Source organism: Eriocheir sinensis, chromosome 10 (genome assembly GCF_024679095.1).
Source record: "Eriocheir sinensis breed Jianghai 21 chromosome 10, ASM2467909v1, whole genome shotgun sequence".
NCBI classification, from domain to species: domain Eukaryota; kingdom Metazoa; phylum Arthropoda; class Malacostraca; order Decapoda; family Varunidae; genus Eriocheir; species Eriocheir sinensis.
In genome coordinates, this window is record NC_066518.1 from 15861043 (window position 1) to 15875754 (window position 14712).

At 41.7% G+C, this 14712-nt stretch overlaps 1 protein-coding gene across 2 annotated transcripts in view; it reads right to left on the reverse strand.

Annotated features, from left to right (window-relative positions):
- Positions 1-1082: 1082 nt before the first annotated feature.
- LOC126996643 (serine/threonine-protein phosphatase PP1-beta catalytic subunit) overlaps positions 1083-14712 on the reverse strand; it is a 14558-nt gene continuing 928 nt past the window's right edge. The window contains exons 2-7 of one of the 2 annotated variants that reach the window (XM_050857331.1): positions 13271-13402; positions 7663-7893; positions 7185-7361; positions 6148-6299; positions 5650-5784; positions 1083-4849 (exon numbers count right to left, since the gene is read on the reverse strand). In XM_050857331.1, coding sequence (XP_050713288.1) covers positions 4733-4849; positions 5650-5784; positions 6148-6299; positions 7185-7361; positions 7663-7893; positions 13271-13402 — 944 coding nt within the window. In that variant the 3' untranslated portion in view covers positions 1083-4732. Of the gene's footprint in view, positions 4850-5649; positions 5785-6147; positions 6300-7184; positions 7362-7662; positions 7894-9178; positions 9240-13270; positions 13403-14712 lie in introns of those variants that run through there. The other variant, XM_050857332.1, reaches the window with a different exon arrangement.

A 14712-nucleotide genomic window follows, 5' to 3' on the forward strand; every position in this document is an offset into this window, starting at 1 on the left:
GTATTTGCCGCAATAGAGAAAACGATGCTTACAGTAAAAAAAAAAAATCCTCCTAGTTTTGGAATAACTTAAATCATTAAAGAAAAGTAATGTAGTAATTCTTTGCATGGCTGCTGCAGTACTGATTCATACTTTTACCAGGGCCGCGCCCAGAGCTGCATAAGGAAGAGTCTTGTTCCACTAAGTGGACTTTTAATTAGCTGCCTGAAGTGGCGAAGTGCCTGAAGTGCGCGAGTGGCGTGCGAAACTAGCCAAGGCAGCCGGGGGTGGGGGTGGGGGTGGGTGAAAAATTGACATTTCTGGGTGCATTTTTCCTGCTGTCAAAACCAACAACTGGGACTTTTCGTCCCAGTTTTTCGTTTTGACTCCGAAATTGGACCTTTTATCCCCCCCCCCCCCGATCCCCCCAGAGTACGGCCCCCCAGGAAATCTGGGCCGCAAAATTATTATTTGGATAATAAATCAACCAATAGTGAAAACATTATATCAATTTTGTAAAGAAACAAAGGAAAAGCTGTCACTAATGGAAAATAAACACTAAGGAAGCAGTTACAAGGACTATGGACCAGCTTCACAGTGTGACTGAGTTTATAGGCCCCAAACTTGGGGGACGACTGGAACAGGGTTGGCAGTCATGTGAGGAGTGCCAATAAGACAGATAGCCTACCATCAAGAAAAGGTTCAATCTTTAATGGATATGGTGGATGAGTGGTGTTGGGTTTACAGGAGTTAGTTGCCCTGAGGAGGCTAACTGGCCACAACCAGACTCCTTATGTTCTTATGTTTTTAACCCCTTGACTGCGGATTTCGTACAAGAAGACATCACCAAGCTACAAGAACGGAACAAAAAGTGGCTGCTGCTATTCAAAGAAGAAAAATGTAGTCATGCACCTTGGGAGGGGATATCCAGCATACCAATACATGGGAAACACTCCACTATCCACCACAGAGGCAGAGAAAGACCTGGGAGTACGTATATGTTAACAGGCCACCAGTGAAAGCCAAATTTGTGCCAATCGCAGCGGACGGGTTAAGAAGGATGAGCGAGTCTCCCCACCCAAAATGAAAATCTGTGGGCATAATACAGTGTAATGCTTTATTGTTACTAACTGGACTACATGGATGAGAACTGAATACTTGGCATCGTAGAATCATCATCTATGGGAAACTAAAATCACAAAAAGCATACAGAACTATAACTAACTCTCTACCTATAACACTTCCAAGAGAGGGAAGTGGAAAGAAAGAAAACAGTCGGAGAAAGGAACGGGAAAGGAAGGAAAGTAAAGAGTGACACTGTGGAGCCACTTACAAACAAATATTAGCAAGAAAATTTATTCCACATGACTTTCATATATTAAAAACCACACTCCTGCATTGCAAGTCCAGAGAGAAAGAGAGAAAAAGAGAAGAGAGAGAGAGAGAGAGAGAGAGAGAGAGAGAGAGAGAGAGAGAGAGAGAGAGAGAGAGAGAGAGAGAGAGAGAGAGAGAGAGAGAGAGGCTTGCTAAGTAGTGGGTGAATTGATGATAAAGCTCACTTAAAAAAAAAAAAAAAAAAAAAAAAAAAAAATACAGACCCTACATGTGATCCCTTGAAATGTTCCTCCTCACTGCCCTGCACAAATACCACAATAATACTGCTGGGAACAATTTTCCTTCGACTTTGTGTCAAAATGGATGTTGAATTTGTTGCAGATTGCCTCTAAAGTTACTGCACGTTACATGCAAAGTGACTCATATTGTTAGCCTTCGTAAATTGCATGTGTGTACTTTACCAAATAAATATTGCATGCATCTGTACCTTACAAAATAAAAATTGCAAATATGTGTAGTTAACCAAATAAAAATTGCATATGCGTGTACTTTACCAAGCGAACAATCTGTCAATCAGACCTGACAGTGATGAGGCAGAGAGAAACAAACAGAGACAGGCTGAAAGGCAGGCAAGGATCAACCAAGAGAGAGAGATAAACAGAGAAGAAATGGACAGTTCTCAATGTTCCCAGTATAATAGCATTTAAAAGATCAACATTGAAATAATAAATATATAATAATAGTAACATAATAAGTGATAATAATAATGATAATAATAATAATATAATAAAAAAAATTGTAATATTACCTATTATACTCATAAAAATTGATCTCTATTGACAATTTTTCAGGGTCAACTTTTACATGGCTGCTTTTTTTTCTAGAGGATAGAATGTACTCCTCAATCAGACATGTCAGACACCTCTTTAGGCCACTCTTCTAACTCTTTTATTGGGGCAGTGATTAGCAGGCTTTATTTTTCTTCCATTATGGTTTCTTTTTTTTTGCCCTTGAACTGCTTCCTTTGATGTAAAAAATAAAAAAAATTAAATGACATCTCAGTGGTGCAGCAGTGAGCATGCTGAGCTATGAATCCACAGGCCTGGGTTTGAATACCAGCCTGGGCACTCAGTGTATAGCTCACGCAACTGTTCATCCTCCCTCTTGGGTTGGTGGATAAATGGGTACCTTGGAAAACCTGAGGAGGACATGGTGACCTGGATGTCACTCCTCCATGGTGTCCCGGAGTGATTGGTTCTCCTCCACGCAAGGCTTGGGGGCCAGTGAGACAGAGAGGAGCACTGAGCCACTCGCAGTATGTCCCAACTGTACTTTTACCCTTCTGGGGGAGGACTTTTACATGAGACTGACTTTTACATGAGTACATAAGCTAATTCTAGTAACGGCAATAATAACAATCATAATAATAATAATAATAATAATAATAATAATAATGATAATAATAATGACAATAATTACAATAATCATAATAATGGCAACTGTATCTAAATCATTTTCATAATAATAATAATAATAATAATAATAATAATAATAATAATAATAATAATAATAACAATAATAATAATAATCATAATACAGTAAGATCGCATCTCTAACAAGTTCAAAGCAAGTAAATTCCCACCTAACAACACTGCTGGTCCTCTTCCCATACTTGTATTTAATGAGGAAGTTTTGAACCTAACAAAAAAAATTACAGGTGCTCAGGTCCAGTCATCCACCACCTTGGCAGAGCGCGTGACACCCCTATAGCTCACCACACCTACACACTGCCCTTCCCCAGCCTCATGCCTCAGTACATGCCAGACCTACTAATTATCATGTTATAAAGCCATCTCTTGCTGGTTGAAGTTGCATGAATTCCCCTCTAGCAAGCGTTTGGTAATGGGAGGACATGGGTGGTGGTGGTGAAGGTGGCAGTGAGGAGGAGAGAGAAGGACCGGCCTAGGTGCCTCTCCCCCTGCCTGCCTGCCTGGGGTGCCTCCTTTAGTCTTCTCCACAATGTATGGTTATATAACTTGAACTAATGCCAATAACTTACAAAATGAGTAAAATTAGTGTCACTATTATAATTTTTCATGTGTGTATGTATTTGCATCTTGAGAACTTGCATTGAAGGTGTTTTTTGTTACTTGATCTTATAATAATAATAATAATAATAATAATAATAATAATAATAATAATAATAATAATAATAATAATAATAATAATAATAATAATAATAATAATAATAATGATAATAATGATGTTGCATTCCAGAGTCTTTCCGAGTGTCATCACATGAGAACATGAAGATCACCTGAAAGGCATCAGTTCCACACCAGCTTCTCTCTGACCACTCACTCGTTCACTCTTCCCCATAAATATTCCTTCTTTATCTTTATATTGCTAACTGTATATGTTATAATTATTCTTCTATGACTTCTTGACATGGGTGTGTTAACATTTCTTTTAACATGCTGTGTCTGAGCCAGGAGTGGCCTGGCAAGGGGCTCCTCAGACACCTGCCCACCCATGTCTGCTGAGGGTTTGTATGATGAAACACTGTTCAAATACAGGACGTTATCAAGCCTGCAAAAATACAAACAGCTAAGAACGTATAAGTATCAACACACACACACACACACACACACACACACACACACACACACACACACACACACACACACACACAGACTATGTACACAAACATTATATGGTACTAATAAGGCAGTTCAGCACAATAAACTTAGCTTAATGCATAGATTTCATTTAGTCCCAGAAGGCTTGAGGACACACACACACACACACACACACACACACAGGAAAGATGAGAGGGTTTTCTCTCTCTCTCTCTCCTCTGCTCTCTTCTCTCTCCTTCTCTCTCTCTCTCATAAGGACACACACACACACACACACACCTCACCCTCCTCCTTCTCTCCTGATGACTCTGAAGTGAACAAGCAAGGCAATGAGACCCTTTCCTCAAGTGCCATCATGTCAGAGGTCACACTGGTGCTGACTGAGCTAAAGAGAGCCACAGCCAATATGACCTCCTCCCCAGAATCGCCCAGGCGTCGCATGACCATACATCCCCTCGATATGGAGGTCAATGACAGCCTGCTCAGCTCCCCCTTCCGGCACCCATCCAAGAACCTAATTCCCCAAGACTTGTCACTGCCATCCTCCAGCAAAAGAGAAGGAAACACTGAGCCACAAGGTAGCAACACAGCCATGAAGGAAAACACACACACATGAACACGCACACACACATACACACACACACATGAACACGCACACACACATACACACACACACACACACACACACACACACATGAACACGCACACACACACACACACACACACACACACACAACTGCAGTAGGCCTATTTATGCTGAGAAAATACTCCTTTCACTACTACTGCTGTTGCTGCTGCTGCTGTTGCTGCCGCTGCTGCCTGCTGGGAAGGTTTGGTCTGCTCTGGGTCAGGCCACTGTATTGGTACTTGGCTTTCTTCTCAGATGGCTTCAAGATCTGCAAACAAAGATACACAGGCACAGGCTGTATATATAGACTATAAACACAGTGTCTGTATCTGTGTGCTTGTTTCATGCCTCTGTGGACAAGGCTTGACCTTTCTGAATATAATTCCTTAACCCCTTGACTGCGAATTTCCTACAAGAAGACATTACCAAGCTACAGGAATGGAACAAGTGGCTGCTATAATTCAATGAAGAAAAATGTAAAGTCATGAACCTTGGGAGGGGATATTCTGCATACCAATACCACACAGGAAACACTCCACTATCCAGCATAGAGGCAGAGAAAGACCTGGGACTATATGTTACTAGGCTACCAGTGAAACCCAAATCCGTGCCAATAGCAGCGTTTAATGGCATATGTAGGACTGTTACTGTGTTACCAAGTACAGTGAAGCCTCCCTAAGTCAGATCATTATAAGTCGAACTTCCAACACCTCCAATGCTTTCAAGCGTCAGTATAAGTCAGGTAACATTCAGTTATCGGGAACAATTTTTCAAATTCCCCTGTCAAACACTGCACTTCTCAGCCTCTATGAGTCAGTGTTTACACGGCCGCCTTACCATTTATATCTCTCTTAGCCCACCGGGGCAAGCAGCTCCAGGCACACAGCCACACAGCCTGAGCCCCAGGGGCCAACCAATGACACAAGAGCAGTTTTCTTTGATTATTTTTGTGGTCACAATGAAAGAACTAAAAACTCTTTTCACTTATTACGCTCACTTCCACAAAATATTTGGGGACTGAGTTAAATAATGGAGGGGCAAACAACAGGGACCAGCTGTATCACCCACCTGGAAGGAGCAGAGCAGCGTTTCATCCACGGACATCATGCCGCCAGCATTGTCAAACTCCCCGCAGTAATTGGGGGCCGAGAAGAGGGTCACCAGCTGCCTCTTGGCAAAGAACTCGTAGCCATCCTCAACCACCTGGTGGCAAAGGAACATAACAACATAAAGAAGGTGCAACATTTAAATTATTACAAGGTAATGAAGAATGTATTCCTTATTGCAGTTTGTATCCCCTGTGGACTAAAGGGTGTAAGAGTATGTGCAATAAATTAATAATGATAATAATAATAATGATAATAATAATAATAATAATAATAATAATAATAATAATAATAATAATAGTAATAATAATAATAATAATAATAATAATAATAATAATAATAATAATAATAATAATAATAATAATAATAATAATAATAATAATAATGTTACTTATTTCTCAAAAGTGCAAATTTATCTGCAGCTCTAATGAGCCGGTGAGGTTCTCTATCATGCACTGACCTGGTGGGCTCGACATATGAGGTCAAGGTCATGTCGATTCAAGAACTTGGTGACCACATCTGCTCCAAATGTGAATGACACACCACGGTCATTCTCACCCCAGCCTGACACGTCCTTGTCGGGGTCGGACCACAGCAGGTCACACAGCAGGCCTGCAGGGGTGCATCACAGCTCATGAGAAGAGGCAGCCAAGTTCAAAGTTTGTCCCAGCTAAAGGTACTAGTAGGCACAAGGTACATCATCATATACATTGTTCACAGCAAGGCTGGAGCTTGGGCCTGCATATACAGACACCCACAGGGGAGCTTAGCTGTGAGGGAGTATTAAGACACCTCTACACTCACAATTAGCAGGTTCGAGGTTCGAGCCCTGCTCAAGCTGGGGTTTTTTTCTTGCTAAGTACGAGTGGTTACTGTCCCCCCTTGAGCAAGGGGAATGGGGTGTGTAGCGTGTGAGGTCCTGGCATTACCCAGAGATCAACCAGTGAGCCTCGTTCTAATCAGGAGGGCACTTGCTGGAGATGACGAGTCCAACTCATGATCAGGGTATGATGTAACACACACACACACACACACACACACACACACACACACACACACACACACACACACACACACACACACACATCACTCCGTAGCGCAATTGGTTAGAGCTTCACAGCCTGACAGGGTGGTGGTTCGAGCCCGCTCAGGACGGATTCTTTCCGTTGACTAGGAGTGGTTACTGTCCCCCCTTGAGCAAAGGGGGTGGGGTGTGTGGTGTGTGAGATCCTGGCAATGCCCATAGATCAACTATAAGGAGCACTTGCTCATATCAGGAGGGTACCTGCTGGCGATTACGAGTCCAACTTGTGATCAGGCCATGTTGAATTACACATACACTTGAGAAAACTCTGTGTTCTCTACTCATAAATTCAGCACATCTATGTATATATATATTCAGTTATTAATAATACTAATATTATCATTATTACTGTAGTTGATATCTAAAGTTCCAGCTTGTACAATACTACGAGGTAGCCAGGGAGGGTGACCCACCAGTGTCGGGCACGTCGGTGGGCCGCATGATGCGCCTGATCTGCTCCATGCTCTGAAGGTCGGGACTCAGGCCACCATGGCAGCAGAATATTTTCTCGTCAATGATGGCAGCGATGGGCAGACAGTTAAAGCAGTCAGTAAAGGTCTTCCACAACTTGGTGCCATACCTTCGCCGGCCTGCACATGAGAATAGAATGTTAGCGGTCAATTAATGAACTAATGTGCATACTCCTGTAAAATTTGATCCCCTGAGGCTATGATATATTTGAATGAAGACTGAGGTTCCTTTTTCAAATGCATCAGGCTCCCATTATGACTATTTTCCAAGGCCACAGAGAAGATCAGGAGGGTTTCCATGGGTCTTCCGTGGTCTTTTCTTTACAAAATAGGGAACTGCAGCCATCTTTTTCACAAATATACTTTCCCTGTGCCTAGTCTAATCTACAGCAACCAATGTACCACTTTCCCTAGCACTCACACTCATCAAAGAAGCCATAGATCCTGTTGATGGACGCACACTCATGGTTGCCCCGCAGGAGGAAGAAGTTCTCTGGGTACTTAATCTTGTAGGCCAGTAGGAGGCAGATGGTCTCCAGGGACTGCTTGCCTCGGTCCACGTAGTCGCCCAGGAACAAATAGTTGGACTCGGGTGGGAAACTGCCATACTCAAACAGACGGAGCAGGTCGGTGTACTGCCCGTGGATGTCCCCTGTCAAGAGTAATGGAGGGGAGGTTGATCAAGAGAGGACACGGTAAGAAGCTGAAAAAGGGAACATGTTTGAAGGATAAAAAGAAGTACAGTTTCCCATACAGAAGTGTTGATGAGTGGAATGGTGGAAGGAGATTGTGGAGGCAGTGTCCAGCGAATGAAGGGGAGGTTAGACAAATATAGACAAGGAGACAGGACTATCCCAGCTTAGCTCAGGCCCTGGAAACCACAAATAGGGAAATAAATACACACACACACACACACACACACACACAAACAGGCACTCCATTTTTTCCTATGTATTCACCCCACAAGTTCTATCCCTGTCCTAAGCAATGTAGAGAAAATAAATATATGTATAATTTTTGCTTGAATTTGTTTAATATTATTGTGTACAGAACTCTTTTTTTATGGGGGATTAATAGAAGTATCATCTCAACATGCCCCTTTTTTTTTTCCCTTTCCTCAAGCACCATATTTTGCTAAAGGAAATTTTGGCGTTCGTTAAGGGAAGCAGGGCAGCAAAACGTGACATTAGTAGAATCGAAATTTCGTCACACAAGTGTTTGTTAAGCGAGGTTTGCTTGTTTAGGGATTGAATGCTTAACCCCCTGACTGCGGACTTCCTACAAGACATCACCAAGCTACAGGAATGGAACAAAACAAAAAAGTGGCTGCTACAATTCAATGAAGAAAAATGTAAAGTCATGCACATTGGAAGGGGATATCCACCATACCAATACCACATGGGAAACACCACTATCCACCACAGAGGCAGAGAAAGACCTTGGACTATATGTTACCAGGCTACCAGTGAAGGCAAAATCTGTGCCAGTCGCAGTGGACGGGTTAAAGATAAGTAGAAGAAACAGGAGAAAAGTAGACTAGGGAGTGAATACTTAAAAGGAAGGATGGAAGGAAACTGCAGGAGAGGTCAGGGCAAACAGAGAACCAGGAGAACTGATGAAAAAAGAGCAACTATATTTAATTGTTGCATATAAAAGTTACAGAAACGTCCTCAATGACACAAGACATTAAATGGATACATGATAGTGTGCTACATAAAAGTGCTACATGAAAGTGTGCAATATAAAGTAAAAACTTTCAGAAAAAGTGCTTGAACTAGAAGGGTAAAAATATCACAAAAGTGTTCCAAATTAAACAAAGCATGAGTTTGTGAAGGAAAAAATTGCCTAGTAATTTTGAGAGGATCTTGAAGCTCCCCCCTGGGAATACTTTACATGGGGGAAGGGTGGGGTGAAAGGCTGGCTGATCCAAGGCTTACCAGTGACAGGGATGGGGTGAAGACATTGGCTAACTCTTGCATTCATATGATGCACAGCTTACGGGTGAGCTTGTGTAGAAAGTCTTGTGCAGCGAGGCTGCGGGATAGGGGAAGGCATGCAGTTAGCAGGTCTAGATGAGCAGTAAGCATGAAAATACCAGTAAATGACAGCAAGGGAAGTAATTGAATTTAAGTTGTTTTAGACTGTTAATTTGAGGGAGTTGTTGTGGACAGCCTTTAACTATACACTGTTGACAGGGGCAGTGTGAGTGTTGTCCCTACAGTGGGAAGCAACATGCACCACACCAACATGGCAGACAGACTCACGGATAAACTTTACTCATTTTTTATCAAAGTGAAACTGCACTTGCCCATGAGGAGCCCTTGTTCCTCAGAAAGTTTGCTGCTAGCTGACTGGATGAATATACAATATCTGAATAACACCACTGTATTTGAACTACTTGCCCAGTAATGAATTAAAAGCTTTTTACTAACTCAAGTTTCTACCTTCAACATGTGATGTCAGTAAAAAAATAATAACGGGTTAAGAGATCATGAAGTACTGAGGAGGTTTGTTGACATCAGCTGTCTGGTCAGAGACACAAAACTGTTATTCAATGAACCACCAGGAGATAAAGAAGACTTGTAACAACACACACTGCACCAGGGCTTGACGGCTGTCCCCGAGTGATCCCCCTGACACTGTTCTGCGGGAGAGCTAACTACAGGGAAACCGGACGGTCCAGATCACTTTGACGTTGACTCTTTCTGGTATTTCCTTGTCCACCACACTGCCACATCTGTCTCCGATTGTCAGATTGGTGCCTAGATGTGAGCTACAGCCATCACCCCCCCTCTTCTCTGTCTCTCTCTCTCTCTGCTTATAAGAAAACTTTATACATTCTGTGCACATCTGGCCATAAAACAGTGTACAGCTGATGTGTACATAATCCTAGTGCATGTGTCTATACACCAAACAATATTGAAACAGCAGCATCATGTGGAAGGTGATGAGCTGCCTCTAAAGCTTTGTTTACCTTTGGTGAGTCTTTGCTAATGTCACATGGCCCATGACCAACATCATGACTTGGTCTGGACCAGAATCATATTGAAGTATATACACCATATCCATACAGCATGCACACAGCATATATATACAGCAAGTAGTAATATTTACAGTACTCCCTCCAATTTTTCAAGGATTCAGTTGACATTGTGGGTCACAAAATATGAACACTTAATCCTATGAGAAAACTGAATACGGTAGACATTTCATTGGCAGCAGTCCAACATTTATAAGAGACCAGGAGAAACTGAACAATAAGGGCGGAGAGATACAGCGCAGAGCCCGACGTCATAACCCTAGCGCTGTATATTTCCACTCCTAGTGTACTCTCTCTCCCACACTCTGACAAACATTCTCACACTCACAATTTGGTCATCAAAAGTGTTGAAAAAGAAAATACAGATTGCTGTGTGTGAGTGTGTGTGTGTGTGTGTGTGTGTGTGTGTGTGTCGTGTGGTCCTGTCTCCATACGTTCGCCCAGTTTTTCCTTAAAGCTCTGAACACTCTTTGCTTCCATCCCTTCTTTTAATCTATTCCAAGTATTTGTATTTTTATGACGAAAACTGAAATACTTATTTGCGTCTAACTCGTTCCCTTCCTCAACTTTTCTTATGTCCTCTTAATTTCCGTTTTCACTTCCCCTTCTCAGTATCAGGTCAATATTATCTGATTTCTCTGGGCCATTCACAAGCTTATATTATGTTATTATATTAGATCACATCTCTCTCTTCTTGCTTCCACTGTTAACCCGTCCGCTGCGATTGGCACGGATTTTGCCTTCACTGGTAGACTGGTAATATATACTCCCAGGTCTTTCTCTGACTCTGTGGTGGATAGTGGAGTGTTTCCCATGTGGTACTGATATGCTGGATATCCCCTCCCAAGGTGCATGACTTTACATTTTTCTTCACTGAATTGTAGCAGCCACTTTTTGTTCCATTCCTGTTGCTTGGTGAGGTCTTCTTGTAGGAAATCTGCAGTCAAGTGGTTAACAGCTGCATTTCTTTTAGCCTTCCTTCATAAGTAAAGTCCTACAGTTATGGTATTTTCTGGTGGCTTTTCTTTGCAATCCCTCAAGTTTCTTACCCTGCTTTTTCTTGTGAAGTGGCTGTACAACTCCTGCATAGTCTAGTTTGGGTCTTAATAAACTGTCTAATCATTGTAGTTATCATCTTTTCCTTCATATCTTTCTGCAGGTAGTGAAATGCTATGTTTTATACTCCCTAACATGTTGTAAGTATATCTCCAAATATGTGGTTTATATATGTTTTCCAGGTGACAACTCATCCTGAATTACCACCCTCACGTCTTTTTCCTCTTATTCTCTCACCATATTATCATCTCCTATTTATAGGTGCATTTCACTCCTCCCCATTTGCAGAAAAACAAAAATAGGAAATAATAATAATAATAATAAAAGATAGATAGATGAAGAGAGAGAGAGAGAAAGAGATTTACATAGATTTACATAGAAAATCAGACCACACAGACCCCATGGTCCAGACTAGGTGGTCTGTCCTTAAACCTAAGTGATTCTACATTAATCAGAAGGCTCCAAAACGTTGCATTTCGACTCTAGTTGATATTAAGTTGAAGGAAGTGATGGTCGAGCTTGTTTTTGAAGGAGTCAATCGTGTTACACTGGACCACTGACGGTGGGAGCTCATTCCATTCTCGCACTACAACGTTGGTGAAGAAAAATTTGGTACAGTCTGAATTTACTTGTCTACATTTGAGTTTTACGCCATTGTTCCTCGTACGCAAAGTGTCATCGATCATAAACAATGTTGATCTGTCTACATTCGTGAAACCATTAAGTATTTTAAAACATTCGGTCAGTTTTCCTCGGAGGCGACGTTTCTCAAGAGAGAACATGTTAAGGGTGGAAAGCCTTTCTTCGTAAGATTTGTTGCGCAAGGAAGGGATCATTTTTGTTGCCCGAAACTGAACACCTTCTAATTTAGCGATGCCCTATGCATAGTGGGGAGACCAAAACTGTACCGCATATTCCAAGTGGGGTCTGACTAAACTATTGTAGAGTGGAAGTATTACATCTTTATTCTTGAATAAAAAGTTTCTTTTAATGAAGCCCCAACATTCTGTTCAGTTTATTTGCTGCATCGATGCATTACTGTGAGAGTTTGAGGTTTGACGTGATTTTGAGAGAGAGAGAGAGAGAGAGAGAGAGAGAGAGAGAGAGAGAGAGAGAGAGAGAGAGAGAGAGAAAATAGAGACAGAAGGAAATAAATAGCAATACTACTACTACTACTACTAGTAATAATACCATAATAATAATATCAAATGGCTTACTCAAAAGAATGCAAATAATATCGCCAGCCATATTAACTAAGATTTGATTTTGAATAGGCCTGCCATCACTCCTTTAGACAGTTGTTTGTATATTTTACAGGAGGGGGAAGGGGGTTGGAGCAGCCCTTGGGAAGCGCTCATGGCCACTCTCCTGCCTGCCCTCGGAGCACGGCCAGGAATTCCAGTGAGTCGCCCAAAGTCGTTCAGTTGAAAGTTTTTAATTATTCAAGTCCATTATTCAGTTAGATTTTATTGGAGCTGTCCTCAAGGTGGGCAATAATAATAATAATAATGAGAGAGAGAGAGAGAGAGAGAGAGAGAGAGAGAGAGAGAGAGAGAGAGAGAGAGAGAGAGAGAGAGAGAGAGAGAGAGAGAGAGAGAGAGAGAGAGAGAGAGAGAGAGAGAGAGAGAGAGAGAGAGAGAGAGAGAGAGAGAGAGAGAGAGAGAGAGAGAGAGAAATACTATTGTCATTACTGGTGCTGAGGTAGGCTATTACCAGAAGCACTGATCACTCTACTACTGAATACTGAGGAAAAAATAATACCAACTCAACATTAATATTAATAAATAAAAGAAAACAAAATAGGAACACTAATGATGATGATGATCATGAAGAGGAGGAGGCAGATGATGATGATGATGATGATGATGATGATGATGATGATGATGATAATAATAATAATAATAAAACAACAACAACAAACAATGTTCCTCACCACAGATCTTGAGCGGTGCTTCAAGCTCCAGCAAGATGGGCTGCTGCAAGAAGATCTCCCTTGACTTGAGGCACAGTCCGCGCACCTCAGCCTCCGTCATCGGCACACTCTTGCCTGGACGACATCCCCGCACTGAAACATCAAATAATAATAATAAAAATAATAATAAAAATGACGGTGAATACTACTGCTACTACTATAACGAACACTAGTACAACTTCTTGGTGTTATTTTTCTACATTATACTTTACAGGAGCAAATCTTTATTTTCTTGCAAGGGAAGGAAGTGCAGGAACAGGGAAAAATGGAGGCTTTTCTGCCTTGATACACCCATGGGATAAGATTTAACATGGGGACAGGGCATCAGGGATAGAGCTAAAATAGATGGATAGACTAAGGCTGCAGGGGACTTCAGAGATAGTGATACCTCTTACTTTTCCCTTTTTTTATTTCCCTCTCTTTTCCCAATCCCTCCATAATTGTAGGCAACATCCTCTTCCTAAGACCTTCAAATGTATTATCTAGCACTTTATACAATAATTATTATTATTCAGGACAACCAACCATTCATGAGTTCCATATTTTTTTGTCTGATCATATTCCATGGAAATAATAGTTTTATAGTTATTGGTTATTTTTAAACAAAACCAACCTGTCTACTTCACATAACTTAGGGGACAAAAAGCTCAAAACACTGAAGATGCAACTTATTCTTGCTAAGTTAGCACTAACCCACTGACACTATATGATACTATTTATTATTGAGATGGTTTTATCGTCAGGAAATCAATAAATGGTTGACTTTTCAACACCTGAGGTGCACCAGCTGCCCTGCTCTGCCCCGCACAGCATATTTCTGCCAGCCCACAATGCCTAACCTAACTTAACCTACCTATCCAGGCCCACACCGTATGTCCAATAAATTTAAACTAACCTAACCTAATTTAACCTACCTAACCCCCTCCTGTTAGGGTAGGTTAAATTTATTGGGCATGTGGTGTGGGCTGTCAGAAATACTCAGCGCAGGGTGGGGCGGGGCGGGGCGAGGCAGGGCAGCAGACGCACCTCAGACGTTGAAAAGTCAATCATATACCAGTCATTTAATAAATACACGCTGCCCCTAAAAAGGTTTGCAGGTGTGGTGTTAGTCTGGGGTGGTCGAGGACTGAGTCACAGGGTGAGTCTCCATAACTAACAGAAATCTAGTGGGTGACCTCTCATGAAACTGTGCCCAGGCGACCTGTGACCAACTTAAATGGTGACCTTTTGCCGGTGAACCCTGAATGAGAACTTTTGGCCACTGTATTCCTGACCTTCAAACCTCACTATAAACCACAGGAAAGAACGTAGAGGTCAAAACAAGTGTGGAAATACCCACTGCCCCTGAAAAGGTTTGCAGAGGTGAGGTCGCGGGGTGAGTCTCCATAACTAACAGGAATCTA